This window comes from Echiichthys vipera, assembly GCF_963691815.1.
Source record: "Echiichthys vipera genome assembly, contig: SCAFFOLD_40, whole genome shotgun sequence".
NCBI classification, from domain to species: Eukaryota; Metazoa; Chordata; class Actinopteri; order Perciformes; family Trachinidae; genus Echiichthys; species Echiichthys vipera.
The window spans coordinates 8,187-22,595 of record NW_028154804.1 but is presented as its reverse complement, the minus strand read 5'-3'; the positions used below and the strand labels follow the sequence as shown (position 1 = coordinate 22,595).

General features: G+C 56.2%; 2 protein-coding genes across 2 annotated transcripts; one reads left to right on the top strand and one right to left on the bottom strand.

Annotated features, from left to right (window-relative positions):
- Positions 1–3,092: 3,092 nt before the first annotated feature.
- cox18 (cytochrome c oxidase assembly factor COX18) lies at positions 3,093–5,908 on the bottom strand (the record flags this gene model as incomplete). Its single annotated transcript, XM_083940958.1, has 7 exons — positions 5,781–5,908; positions 5,072–5,671; positions 4,827–4,927; positions 4,583–4,737; positions 4,162–4,277; positions 3,438–3,545; positions 3,093–3,278 (listed from the first exon to the last, which is right to left on the bottom strand). The coding sequence occupies exons 2-7, from the start codon at positions 5,657–5,659 to the stop codon at positions 3,093–3,095; spliced, it is 1,254 nt and encodes a 417-aa protein (XP_083797084.1). The 5' UTR covers positions 5,660–5,671; positions 5,781–5,908.
- A 543-nt stretch (positions 5,909–6,451) lies between these two features.
- selenot2 (selenoprotein T, 2) lies at positions 6,452–12,564 on the top strand. Its single transcript, XM_083940973.1, is given in 8 exon segments — positions 6,452–6,668; positions 9,210–9,256; positions 9,259–9,319; positions 10,390–10,484; positions 10,487–10,515; positions 10,618–10,705; positions 10,790–10,926; positions 12,279–12,564. Coding segments are annotated over 7 exon segments (645 nt in total). The 5' UTR covers positions 6,452–6,465; the 3' UTR covers positions 10,912–10,926; positions 12,279–12,564.
- Positions 12,565–14,409: the final 1,845 nt, after the last annotated feature.

Below are 14,409 nucleotides of genomic sequence, written 5' to 3'. Positions count from 1 at the left end.
GATCCTGGATCAGGTCTCAGGGGCAGCAGCTCCAGCCTCTGATCCTGGATCAGGTCTCGGGGGCAGCAGCTCCAGCCTCTGATCCTGGATCAGGTCTCGGGGGCAGCAGCTCCAGCCTCTGATCCTGGATCAGGTCTCGGGGGCAGCAGCTCCAGCCTCTGGTCCTGGATCAGGTCTCGGGGGCAGCAGCTCCAGCCTCTGGTCCTGGATCAGGTCTCAGGGGCAGCAGCTCCAGCCTCTGATCCTGGATCAGGTCTCAGGGGCAGCAGCTCCAGCCTCTGATCCTGGATCAGGTCTCAGGAGCAGCAGCTCCAGCCTCTGATCCTGGATCAGGTCTCAGGGGCAGCAGCTCCAGCCTCTGGTCCTGGATCAGGTCTCAGGGGCAGCAGCTCCAGCCTCTGATCCTGGATCAGGTCTCAGGGGCAGCAGCTCCAGCCTCTGGTCCTGGATCAGGTCTCAGGGGCAGCAGCTCCAGCCTCTGGTCCTGGATCAGGTCTCAGAGGCAGCAGCTCCAGCCTCTGATCCTGGATCAGGTCTCAGGGGCGGCAGCTCCAGCCTCTGATCCTGGATCAGGTCTCAGGGGCGGCAGCTCCAGCCTCTGGTCCTGGATCAGGTCTCAGGGGCGGCAGCTCCAGCCTCTGATCCTGGATCAGGTCTCAGGGGCAGCAGCTCCAGCGTCTGATCCTGGATCAGGTCTCAGGGGCAGCAGCTCCAGCCTCTGATCCTGGATCAGGTCTCAGGGGCAGCAGCTCCAGCCTCTGATCCTGGGTCAGGTCTCAGGGGCAGCAGCTCCAGCCTCTGATCCTGGATCAGGTCTCAGGAGCAGCAGCTCCAGCAGGGACCCCAAACTTCCCTTTCCCGGGCCACATTAACCAGCTCTAACTGGGGGGTCCTGAGGCGTTCCCAGGCCAGTGTGGAGATCTAATCTCGGTAGATCCAGAGCTTTGTCTTCCTCAGCTCTCTGTTCATCTCAACGGTGCGGTAGAGCGACTGCAGCTCCGCCCCCGCTGCTCCATCGTCCCCTCACTCGTGAACCAGATCCCGAGGTCCTTGAAGTCCTTCACTTGGGGTCAGGACTCGTTCCAGACCCGGAGGAACAATCCAGCGGTTTCCTGCTGAGAGCCACGGCCTCAGATTCAGAGGTGCTGATCCTCATCCCGGCCGTTTCACACTCGGCTGTGAACCGATCCAGTGAGTGCTGAAGGTCCCTGACCCACGACGCCATCAGGACCACGTCAGAGACCAGATCCTCAGCCCACCCAACTGCAGCCCCTCTCCACCACGACTACGCACACTCCCAGACCCCCTCCAGGATCCTGGAGAGTGCAGAGCTGGTCCTGGTCCAGGTCCAGGACTGGATCCACCTGGTTCCTCTTCAGTCTGAGGTTCTACAGGACGAACCTCCTTTCCAGCACCTTGGAGTCGACTTCACCAGGGAGGCTGAGGAGTGTGATCCCCCTGGAACTGGCTCACACCCTCTGGCCCCCCTTTCTGAACAGGAACCACCACCCCGGTCTGCCACTCCCTCGGCACTGTCCCAGACTTCCACCAGTGTGTCAGAGACGTGTGGACCAGGACCAGGACCAGGACCAGGACCAGGACGGCCCCTCCAGACCCAGAGCTTTCAGCATGTGTGGATGCAGCTCATGGATCCTGGGGCTTTGCCTCTGTGGACTTGTTTCCTTCCTCAGTGACTTCTGTCAGAGATGTTGACGATGATCCCCATCAGCCTCCAGCTCTGCCTCTACAAAAGAGGGCGTGTTGGGCCCATTCAGGACTTCCTCAGAGTCCTTCCACCGCCCCATGACCTCATCAGCTGAGGGCACCAGCGTCCCGTCCTTACTGTGAACAGCTTGGACGGTTCCCCGTGTCCCCCTCCTGAGGTGCTGAATGGTGGTCCAGAAGCACCTCGGTGCCCCCCAAAGTCCTTCTCCAGGACTTGTGTGAACTCCTCCCACACCCGCTGCTTTGCCTCTGACCCAGCAGAGGCTGCAGCCCTTCAGACCTGTGGGGACCTCAGAACCACCTCCGGAGTCTTCTGGGAGACCAGATCCTGAAGGCCTCCTTCTTCAGGGGGACCCCTGACCCCCGGGGTCCACCACGGTGCTCCAGGGTCCCCGCCCCTTGAGGCACCTGAGACCTTGAGGCCACAGCTCACCGCTGCAGCTTCAGCAGTGGAAGCTTTGAACATCGCCCGCTCCGGTTCGATGCCCCCAACCTCCACAGGGACGCCAGAAAAGCTCCTCCGGAGGTGTGAGGTGAAGGTCTCTGGGACAGGGGCCTCCTCCAGACGGTCCCAGTTCACCCGCACTACTGGTTTGGGTTTACCCGGTCTGTCCAGAACCTTCCCCGTCCTCTGACCCACTCATCCCCAGATGGTGATCAGCTGACAGCTCTGCCCCTCTCTTCACCCGAGTGTCCAAAACATCCGGCCTCATATCAGATGAGACCATCACAGACTGGATCCTGGACCTTTGGCCTAGTGTGCTCTGGAACCAGGTCCACTTCTGAGCCTCCTTCTGTTCCAACATGGTGTTTGTTAAAGAGGATCCAGGACCAGCACACAAGTCTAACACCAGACGCTGGGGTTCAGATCAGGGAGGCCGTTCCTCCCAATCAGCCTCTCCAGGTGTCTCCATCGTTGCCCACGTGGGCGTTGAAGTCTCCCAGCAGGACTCTGGAGTCCCCTACTGGAGCCCCATGCAGGACTCCATTCAGGGTCTCCAAGAAGGCCCCAGACTCTGAACTGCTGTTCGCTGCATCTGCACCAACAACAGTCAGAGTCCCCCCCCCACCACCCGCAGGCGTAAGGAGGCCACCCTCTGGTCCACCGGGGTCAACTCCAACACCGCGGCGCTCAGCCGGGGGTTTGAGAGTCTCCCCACACCCGCCCGGCCCCTCACACCCTGGGCACGTGTGTCTGTTTCTGTGTGTGTGTGTGTGTGTGTGTGTGTGTGTGTGCGTGTGTGTGTTTGGTGAGATTCTAATGAAAACAGGAAGTTCCAGTTTTAAACTTCCTGTTGTTGTTGAGAGGGAAACAGGAAGTTCTGAGGGAGGAGGACTCTGCAGGTCTGGGTTTGATATAATAATATTTATTTATCTGCATGAGTCTTTCTTTGTCTGCGGTACTTGGAGGTGAAGGCCGACAGCAGGTCTCTGTACGGAGTCTCTGATCGTGGACTCTGCAGGTTCAGGATCTTGTGGACGGCAGAAGAACGGAGGAGCAGGTTGTGACTGAAGCCCACCAGACTGGAGGTGAACCAGTACAGAGCCAGGGACTGAAGCAGAGACAGGGTTCAGGGTCAGGGTCAGGGGTCAGGGTCAGGGTCAGGTTCAGGGGTCAGGGTCAGGGGTCAGGGTCAGGGGTCAGGGTCAGGGGTCAGGGGTCAGGGTCATATCATTTAGATTTATGTGACTTTAGGAAACTATGAACTCACAGAAGGAACGGTGGCGGCGATGGGGATCATCACCACGGAGAAGACTCTGATGGCGTTCGTCCCGATCTTCTGAAGGCGAGACGGGTTTAACCTCTGAAGAGCAAACACCTGGAAGAACAAGAAGAGGTGAGATGAGCTCATGGGGCGAGGCCACCACGCAGCCGCCACACCGACCACGCAGCCGCCGGGCGACCACGCAGCCGCCGGGCGACCACGCAGCCGCCACACTGACCACGCAGCCGCCACACCGACCACGCAGCCGCCGGGCGACCACGCAGCCGCCACACTGACCACGCAGCCGCCACACCGACCACGCAGCCGCCGGGCGACCACGCATCCGCCACACCGACCACGCAGCCGCCGGGCGACCACGCATCCGCCACACCGACCACGCAGCCGCCGGGCGACCACGCAGCCGCCGGGCGACCACGCAGCAGCCACACCGACCACGCAGCCGCCACACCGACCACGCAGCCGCCGGGCGACCACGCAGCCGCCACACCGACTACGCAGCCGCCGGGCGACCACGCAGCCGCCACACTGACCACGCAGCCGCCGGGCGAACACGCAGCCGCCGGGCGACCACGCAGCCGCCACACCGACCACGCAGCCGCCGGGCGACCACGCAGCCGCCATACCGACTACGCAGCCGCCGGGCGACCACGCAGCCGCCACACTGACCACGCAGCCGCCCGGCGACCCCACAGCCGCCCGGCACACCGACCTCCACGATGAGCAGGTTGATGAGTCCCAGACACACGGGCAGGATCCAGGTGGAGTCCGGTACGGTGAGGTCCGGGAACCACAGGGCGCCGCCTGCTGCCAGACCGGCCGCCGGCTCTGAAACAGGAAACACCGACTGCAGTTAAAGGTCCTGAGTGGAATGTTAGCTTGTTGCTAACATTAGCTCACTGAAACTTAAGCTGGCTAACGTTAGCTTGTTGCTAACATCAGCTCAGTGAAACCTAAGCTGCTAACGTTAGCTTGTTGCTAACATTAGCTCACTGAAACTTAAGCTGGCTAACGTTAGCTTAGGGGCGCTGACTGCAGTTCACTCACAGCCGGTCTGAGTGTTACCCAGAGAACCTGCAGAGCCCTGATCCAGGACCAGTTTACCGGACTTGAGCGAGGCAGCGTCAGCGTACCGGACTGATCCAGACTCAGGTTCCGGAGGGCCAGGGAGAAGCTGATCCACAGGGGCAGCTGAACCCAGACCAGCAGACTGGCTTTGAAGGGGTGGCAGTTGTCTCTGACGTAGAGCTGAGAAACGATGCGACGCAGATTCTTCCGGAACTGGAACCTGGAACAGAATCAGGTTTTGCTTCAGGGTCCAGGTCCAGGTCCTGGACGGGTTCTGGGTCCAGGTAAAACACAGCTGCTGGTTCTTACCGGCTCTGCTGCTCCGTCCAACCTCTCTCTCCGGCTCGGACGGAAACTTCGTATCGAAGCCTCTTCGCCAGCTCCGAGATCTCCGCCTGCAGCGCCTCCACCTGCACACCAGCTCAGGGTTACTATGGTTACAAGGTTACTATGGTTACAGACGTGCCTGATGGAGAAGAGGTGGGTCCACACGTGCACGGACTCGCACGTGAACAGGACCGACACGAACAAACGGCGCTCTGAACTTCTCTCACCTTGGCGATGATGACCATCTGGTAGGCGGCGAGCGGCAGAGTGATGAGCGTCCTGACCGACAGCGTTGCCATGACAACGGTCAGCCACCACGGCAGCCCGCTCCCCTGCTGCACGCTCACCAGGAAGTGTTCACACAGGTGAACCGGCGCCGAGTCCGAGAGGCTGCCGTACCAGCCGGCTGCACCTGCACCGTCACCACGGCCGCCGTCTGAGAACCTCCGGACTCCCGACGGCGTCCAGGCTCCCAATGGCGTCCTGACTCCTGAAAGTGTCCTGACTCCTAACAGCGTCAAAACTCCCGACGGCGTCCCGACTCCCGACAGCATCCCAACTCCCAACGGCGTCCTGACTCCCGACGCCGCCCTGACTCCCGACCGCGTCCAGGTGCCCGACGCCGCCCTGACTCCCAACGCCGTCCTGACTCCCGACGCCGTCCTGACTCCCGACGGCGTCCTGACAGGTAACATGAGGCGGCGGACTGCAGGGAGTCCGGCAGATGGCGGTGTGGAACAGGCGTGACCAGAACAGACTCCTCGCACAGGAAGCTGCAGGACGCTGGACCTCATGGACGCCGCCACACTCAACATGGCGTCCACTTCCTGAAACAACGACAATCGAGTTCATGGAGACAAACAAACAAACAAACAAACAAACAAACAAACGTTCCTCATACAATAAGAAATAAAACACGTGACGTGCGGCCCGTACCTGTGACGTCAGCCAGGTGTTTCCAGGTGAAGCAGAATTTTATTATTATAATAAAAATGATGAAATAAGATTAAAGTCATTTAAACTGTGATTCTTTCACCTTCATCCTTCATCCGCGGCAGCGCGGCGTCTCACGGATATGACGTCACAGGGTAGCCTTCGTCGGGTAAATGTGACGTCACAGAGAGAACCTTAAAAACAAAGAAACGTTTATTTAAATAAAAACAATAAAGTTTAATTATTAAATTAGAGAACAATGAATTTAAAGCTTCAGACAAACAAAGAAAAACAAAGAATCAGAACTTTACGAAGCACAGCAAACCGGAAACAGACACCTTCACAATAAAAGAGCCAGTGAGAAAAGATAATTTAAACAAAAATCATTAAAATAAAAACAATTTAATGATAAACTAAAAAATAACGCGTCAGAGTTTCCGAACAGTTTCTGAAATAAGGTGAAACAAGTAAAAGTGAAATAAAAATAACGGCTCAGGTGAGTTTAAGTCTTTAAAGTGATTTAAACACTTTAATAATAATAAAGTGAAGAGTTCATGTTTAACATTTAATCATTTATGATTTTTTTTATAATTTATGTGTAAATAAGTATCAGTTAATGTTCCTGGGCTTTTATTGTGAAGGGTCCTCCCGGATGTGGTTCCCGGACACCGGTTCACGCAGAGACAACATGGCGGAGTTCAGCCGGGCGGCTCTGCTGGCGGCCCTGCTCCTCTTCACGGCCCTCACGGTCCGGGACGTGTACCTCAGCCGCTCGGGCCTGCACACGGACGACAGCCGCGGCCTCTCCCCGGACAGCGCGCCGGACACGGAGCCCGGGAAACCCGCCAAGCCCTCCCTGTACACCGGGCCCGCGCTCCGGTTCCAGTACTGGTGAGTGACTTAGCACCAGGCTAACAGTTAGCACCAGGCTAACAGTTAGCACCAGGCTAACAGTTAGCACCAGGCTAACAGTTAGCACCAGGCTAACAGTTAGCACCAGGCTAACAGTTAGCACCAGGCTAACAGTTAGCACCAGGCTAACAGTTAGCACCAGGCTAACAGCTGATGCCTCATGCCCCCTTTCCCCCGGGACCTTAGAGACCTGAACCCCACAGAGTCCAGACCTGAACCCCACAGAGAGTCCAGACCTGAACCCCACAGAGAGTCCAGACCTGAACCCCACAGAGAGTCCAGACCTGAACCCCACAGAGAGTCCAGACCTGAACCCCACAGAGAGTCCAGACCTGAACCCCACAGAGAGTCCAGACCTGAACCCCACAGAGTCCTGAACCCCACAGAGAGTCCAGACCTGAACCCCACAGAGAGTCCAGACCTGAACCCCACAGAGAGTCCAGACCTGAACCCCACAGAGAGTCCTGAACCCCACAGAGAGTCCAGACCTGAACCCCACAGAGAGTCCAGACCTGAACCCCACAGAGAGTCCAGACCTGAACCCCACAGAGAGTCCAGACCTGAACCCCACAGAGAGTCCAGACCTGAACCCCACAGAGAGTCCAGACCTGAACCCCACAGAGTCCAGACCTGAACCCCACAGAGTCCAGACCTGAACCCCACAGAGTCCAGACTGAACCCCACAGAGAGTCCAGACCTGAACCCCACAGAGAGTCCAGACCTGAACCCCACAGAGTCCAGACCTGACCCCACAGAGTCCTGAACCCCACAGAGAGTCCAGACCTGAACCCCACAGAGAGTCCAGACCTGAACCCCACAGAGAGTCCAGACCTGAACCCCACAGAGTCCAGACCTGAACCCCACAGAGAGTCCAGACCTGAACCCCACAGAGAGTCCAGACCTGAACCCCACAGAGTCCAGACCTGAACCCCACAGAGTCCAGACCTGAACCCACAGAGTCCAGACCTGAACCCCCACAGAGAGTCCAGACCTGAACCCACAGAGAGTCCAGACCTGAACCCCACAGAGAGTCCAGACCTGAACCCCACAGAGAGTCCAGACCTGAACCCCACAGAGAGTCCAGACCTGAACCCCACAGAGTCCAGACCTGAACCCCACAGAGTCCAGACCTGAACCCCACAGAGTCCAGACCTGAACCCCACAGAGTCCAGACCTGAACCCCACAGAGTCCAGACCTGAACCCCACAGAGTCCAGACCGGAACCCCACAGAGAGACCGGACCTGAACCCCACAGAGTCCAGACCTGAACCCCACAGAGACCAGACCTGAACCCCACAGAGACCAGACCTGAACCCACAGAGAGTCCAGACCCGAACCCCACAGAGTCCAGACCCGAACCCACAGAGTCCAGACCCGAACCCCACAGAGTCCAGACCGAACCCCACAGAGTCCAGACCCGAACCCCACAGAGTCCAGACCCGAACCCACAGAGTCCAGACCCGAACCCCACAGAGTCCAGACCCGAACCCCACAGAGTCCAGACCCGAACCCCACAGAGTCCAGACCCGAACCCCACAGAGTCCAGACCCGAACCCCACAGAGTCCAGACCCGAACCCCACAGAGTCCAGACCCGAACCCCACAGAGTCCAGACCCGAACCCCACAGAGTCAGACCCGAACCCCACAGAGTCCAGACCCGAACCCCACAGAGTCCAGACCCGAACCCCACAGAGTCCAGACCCGAACCCCACAGAGTCCAGACCCGAACCCCACAGAGAGTCCAGACCCGAACCCCACAGAGAGTCCAGACCCGAACCCCACAGAGAGTCCAGACCCGAACCCCACAGAGAGTCCAGACCCGAACCCCACAGAGAGTCCAGACCCGAACCCCACAGAGAGTCCAGACCTGAACCCCACAGAGAGTCCAGACCTGAACCCCACAGAGAGTCCAGACCTGAACCCCACAGAGAGTCCAGACCTGAACCCCACAGAGAGTCCAGACCTGAACCCCACAGAGAGTCCAGACCTGAACCCCACAGAGAGTCCAGACCTGAACCCCACAGAGAGTCCAGACCTGAACCCACAGAGAGTCCAGACCTGAACCCCACAGAGAGTCCGGACCTGAACCCCACAGAGAGTCCGGACCTGAACCCCACAGAGAGTCCGGACCTGAACCCCACAGAGAGACCGGACCTGAACCCCCACAGAGTCCGGACCTGAACCCCTCAGAGTCCGGACCTGAACCCCTCAGAGTCCGGACCTGAACCCCTCAGAGTCCGGACCTGAACCCCTCAGAGTCCGGACCTGAACCCCACAGAGTCCAGACCCGAAACCCCACAGAGAGTCCAGACCCGAACCCCACAGAGAGTCCAGACCTGAACCCCACAGAGAGTCCAGACCTGAACCCCACAGAGAGTCCAGACCTGAACCCACAGAGAGAACCAGACCTGAACCCCACAGAGAGTCCAGACCTGACCCCACAGAGAGTCCAGACCTGAACCCCACAGAGTCCCAGGTGTAACCCCAGCCCCCCCCCCCCCCCCCCCCCCTGTGTTTCAGTGTCTCCTGAGGGTACAGTAAAGTGTTCCAGGAGTACTCCAGAGCCATCAGCAGCTGTACCCGGGTAACCACATCCAGGGGGAGAACTACCCCCCCACCACCTTCAACAGGTGAGCTGTGACATCACTGACCCCCCCCCCCCCCCGTCCTCAGGTGTTGTCTCTCTCCTGTCTGTCCTCAGGTGTGTCTCTCACCTGTCTGTCTCTCTCCTGTCTGTACTCAGGTGTGTCTCTCACCTGTCTGTCTCTCTCCTGTCTGTCCTCAGGGTGTGTCTCTCACCTGTCTGTCTCTCACCTGTCTGTCCTCAGGTGAGTCTCTCACCTGTCTGTCCTCTCTCCTGTCTGTACTCAGGTGTGTCTCTCACCTGTCTGTCTCTCTCCTGTCTGTCCTCAGGTGTGTCTCTCACCTGTCTGTCTCTCTCCTGTCTGTCCTCAGGTGTGTCTCTCACCTGTCTGTCTCTCTCCTGTCTGTCCTCAGGTGTGTCTCTCTCCTGTCTGTCCTCAGGTGTGTCCTCTCACCTGTCTGTCTCTCTCCTGTCTGTCCTCAGGTGTGTCTCTCTCCTGTCTGTCCTCAGGTGTGTCTCTCACCTGTCTGTCTCTCACCTGTCTGTCCCTCAGGTGTGTCTCACCTGGTCTGTCTCTCTCCTGTCTGTACTCAGGTGTGTCTCTCACCTGTCTGTCTCTCTCCTGTCTGTCCTCAGGTGTGTCTCTCACCTGTCTGTCTCTCACCTGTCTGTCCTCAGGTGTGTCTCTCACCTGTCTGTCTCTCTCCTGTCTGTACTCAGGTGTGTCTCTCACCTATCTGTCTCTCTCCTGTCTGTCCTCAGGTGTGTCTCTCACCTGTCTGTCTCTCTCCTGTCTGTCCTCAGGTGTGTCTTCTCACCTGTCTGTCTCTCTCCTGTCTGTCCTCAGGTGTGTCTCTCACCTGTCTGTCTCTCTCCTGTCTGTCCTCAGGTGTGTCTCTCTCCTGTCTGTCCTCAGGTGTGTCTCTCACCTGTGTGTCTCTCACCTGTCTGTCTCTCTCCTGTCTGTCCTCAGGTGTGTCCTCTCACCTGTCTGTCTCTCTCCTGTCTGTCCTCAGGTGTGTCTCTCACCCTGTCTGTCTCTCACCTGTCTGTCCTCAGGTGTGTCTCTCACCTGTGTGTCTCTCACCTGTCTGTCTCTCTCCTGTCTGTCCTCAGGTGTGTCTCTAGCCTCGTCTCGTACCTGAAGCTCGTCTCCATCCTTCTGATCGTCAGCGGACAGAATCCCTTCGTCCTCCTCGGCGTGGACACGCCAGAGCCTGGACCTGGAGTCAGGACAACAAGGTACCTGGTTACCGTGGCAACAGCCTTAACAACACACCTGCTAACACACGGATGCAGTTCAGTTACCATGGCAACAGCCTTAACGCGGTCTCCGTCCCTCAGATCTTCTCCTGCCTGATGTCCTTCTTCCTCTGTAACATGATGGAGACTCACTTCCTGTCCACGGGAGCCTTCGAGGTCACACTGAACGGTGAGTTCGGATTGGTCCAGGACATGACATCACTCTGACCGGTGCTTCCTGGTGTGACGGTGTTTCCTGTCCCCTCTCTCTCAGACGTCCCCGTGTGGTCCAAGCTTCAGTCCGGTTACGTCCCCAACATTCAGGAGATCTTCCAGATCCTCGACACCCACCTGAAGATGAACCAGGGGGATCCGCCGAGCTTCTCCTCCCCTTAGGAGGCACACGACCAGGTACACGACCAGGTACACGACCAGGTACACGACCAGGTACAAGACCAGGTACACGACCAGGTACACGACCATGTACACGACCAGGTAAACGACCAGGTACACGACCAGGTACACGACCAGGTACACGACCAGGTACACGACCAGGTACACGACCAGGTACAAGACCAGGTACACCACCAGGTACACGACCAGGTGCACGACCAGGTACTCGACCAGGTACAAGACCAGGTACAAGACCAGGTACACGACCAGGTACACGACCAGGTACACGACCAGGTACAACGACCAGGTACACGACCAGGTACAAGACCAGGTACAAGACCAGGTACACGACCAGGTACACGACCAGGTGCACGACCAGGTACACGACCAGGTGCACGACTAGGTACACGACCAGGTACACGACCAGGTACAAGACCAGGTACACCACCAGGTACACGACCAGGTAAACGACAAGGTACACGACCAGGTGCACGACCAGGTACACGACCAGGTACACGACCAGGTACAAGACCAGGTACAAGACCAGGTACACGACCAGGTACACGACCAGGTACACGACCAGGTACACGACTAGGTACACGACTAGGTACACGACCAGGTACACGACCAGGTACACGACCAGGTGCACGACCAGGCGCACGACCAGGCGCACGACCAGGCGCACGACCAGGCACACGACCAGGTACACGACCAGGTACACGACCAGGTACACGACCAGGTGCACGACCAGGTGCACGACCAGGTACACCACCAGGTACACCACCAGGTACACCACCAGGTACACCACCAGGTACACCACCAGGTACACAACTCTCTCTCTCTCTCTCCCTGTCTCTCTCTGCCTCACCTGTCTCTCCGTGTCTCACCTGTCTCTTTCTCTGTGTCTCACCTGTCTCTCTGTCTCACCTGTCTCTTTCTCTGTGTCTCACCTCTCTCTCTGTCTCACCTGTCTCTTTCTCTGTGTCTCACCTGTCTCTCTGTCTCACCTGTCTCTCCATTTCTCACCTGTCTCTTTCTCTGTGTCTCACCTCTCTCTCTGTCTCACCTGTCTCTTTCTCTGTGTCTCACCTGTCCCTCTGTCTCACCTGTCTCTCTGTGTCTTTGTGTCTCACCTGTCCCTCTGTCTCACCTGTCTCTCTGTGTCTTTGTGTCTCACCTGTCTCTCTGTGTCTCACCTGTCTCTCTCTCTCTCTGTGTCTCACCTGTCTCTCTGTGTCTCACCTGTCTCCGTGTCTCACCTGTCTCTTTCTCTGTGTCTCACCTGTCTCTCTGTCTCACCTGTCTCTCTCTCTCACCTGTCTCTGTGTCTCACCTGTCTCACCTGTCTCTCTCTGTCTCACCTGTCTCAGGTGCGTCTCTCGGCTGTGAGGCGTTCAGGTGTCCCGGCTCAGTGGTTTTTCTCAGCCCCTGGCGTCCATGAAGGTCCGGCCTTAAAGCAGACTCTGCGGGGCCCGACCGGATGTCCCCCGCCACGAAGCGAGCGCTGCCTCTGCGCCGGGTCCCGGCTCAGCACTACAGCTCCCATGATGCACCTGTCGGCTGATTTCTGTTTATTTATTTGTTACCTGTTAGCTTCATGCTAATTAGCGTCATGTGGACAGGAAATGGTACCGTGAAATAAAACTCTTGACCAGTTTCAGTTTCTGACTTTTATTTTGATGGGAACAGGAAGCTTTAATGTGGAAACAGGAAGTAGTCACTTCACCACAGCGTTCACCTTCTTTTGTTCGTGACTAAACGAAAAACTTTAAGGTAAAAAACTAAACTGAACATTTATTTAAACTAAAGTGTTTAAACTTCTAACTGCTGATGTTGTTGATGTTCAGGCTGCAGACGTCTGACGTCCTGGAGCTCAGGTACAGACAGGAAGTGACTCAGCGGCTGCAGAACACCTGAAACAGGAAGTCCTCGTTAACAGGTGGACGGACGCTTCATCTACAGGTGAGTGCGTTAGCATCAAAGGGGCGGGGTCTGCATCATGTGACCAATCACAAACAAGGATGTTACCAACGAGACGAACAGAAGTTAAACACGATCAGATGAACAGTTTCAATTCTCAGGTGTGTTTTTTGTTCATCTGAGACTCACCTGTAGTTCACCTGCACTTCACCTTCACCTCAACTCACCTGCACTTCACCTGTAGTTCACCTGTAGTTCACCTGTAGCTCACCTGTAGTTCACCTGTAGTTCACCTGTAGCTCACCTTCACCTCAACTCACCTGCACCTCACCTGTAGTTCACCTGCACCTCACCTGTAGCTCACCTGTAGTTCACATGCAACTCACCTGTAGTTCACCTGCACTTCACCTTCACCTCAACTCACCTGCACTTCACCTGTAGTTCACCTGTAGTTCACCTGTAGCTCACCTGTAGCTCACCTTCACCTCAACTCACCTGCACTTTCACCTGTAGTTCACCTGCACCTCACCTGTAGCTCACCTGCACTTCACCTGTAGTTCACCTGTAGCTCACCTGCAGCTCACCTGTAACTCACCTGTAGTTCACCTGAGACTCACCTGTAGTTCACCTGTAACTCACCTGCAGCTCACCTGTAGTTCACCTGTAGCTCACCTGCAGCTCACCTGTAACTCACCTGTAGTTCACCTGAGACTCACCTGTAGTTCACCTGTAGCTCACCTTCACCTCAACTCACCTGCACCTCACCTGTAGTTCACCTGTAGCTCACCTGTAGTTCACCTGTAGTTCACCTGCACCTCACCTGTAGCTCACCTGCACCTCACCTGTAGCTCACCTGTAACTCACCTGTAGTTCACCTGTAACTCACCTGTAGCTCACCTGTAGTTCACCTGCAGCTCACCTGTAACTCACCTGTAGTTCACCTGTAGTTCACCTGTAGTTCACCTGTAACTCACCTGTAGTTCACCTGTAGCTCACCTGCACCTCACCTGCACCTCACCTGTAGCTCACCTGTAACTCACCTGTAGTTCACCTGTAACTCACCTGTAGCTCACCTGTAGCTCACCTGTAAGTCACCTGTAGTTCACCTGAGACTCACCTGTAGCTCACCTGTAGTTCACCTGTAACTCACCTGTCGTCTTGGTGCAGGTGGTCGAGTCAAACACATTCTTCAGGTCGACAGAACTCAGAGTCACACCTGAAGCACCTGAAACACCTGAAACACCTGCAACACCTGAAACACCTGCACAGGTGAGGAGTTATTAATCACATCTATATTTATATTAATGTAACAGAGTTATTAATCACATCTATATTTATATTAATGTGACAGAGTTATTAATCACATCTATATTTATATTAATGTGACAGAGTTATTAATCACATCTATATTTATATTAATGTAACAGAGTTATTAATCACATCTATATTTATATTAATGTGACAGAGTTATTAATCACATCTATATTTATATTAATGTGACAGAGTTATTAATCACATCTATATTTATATTAATGTAACAGAGTTATTAATCATCTATATTTATATTAATGTGACAGAGTT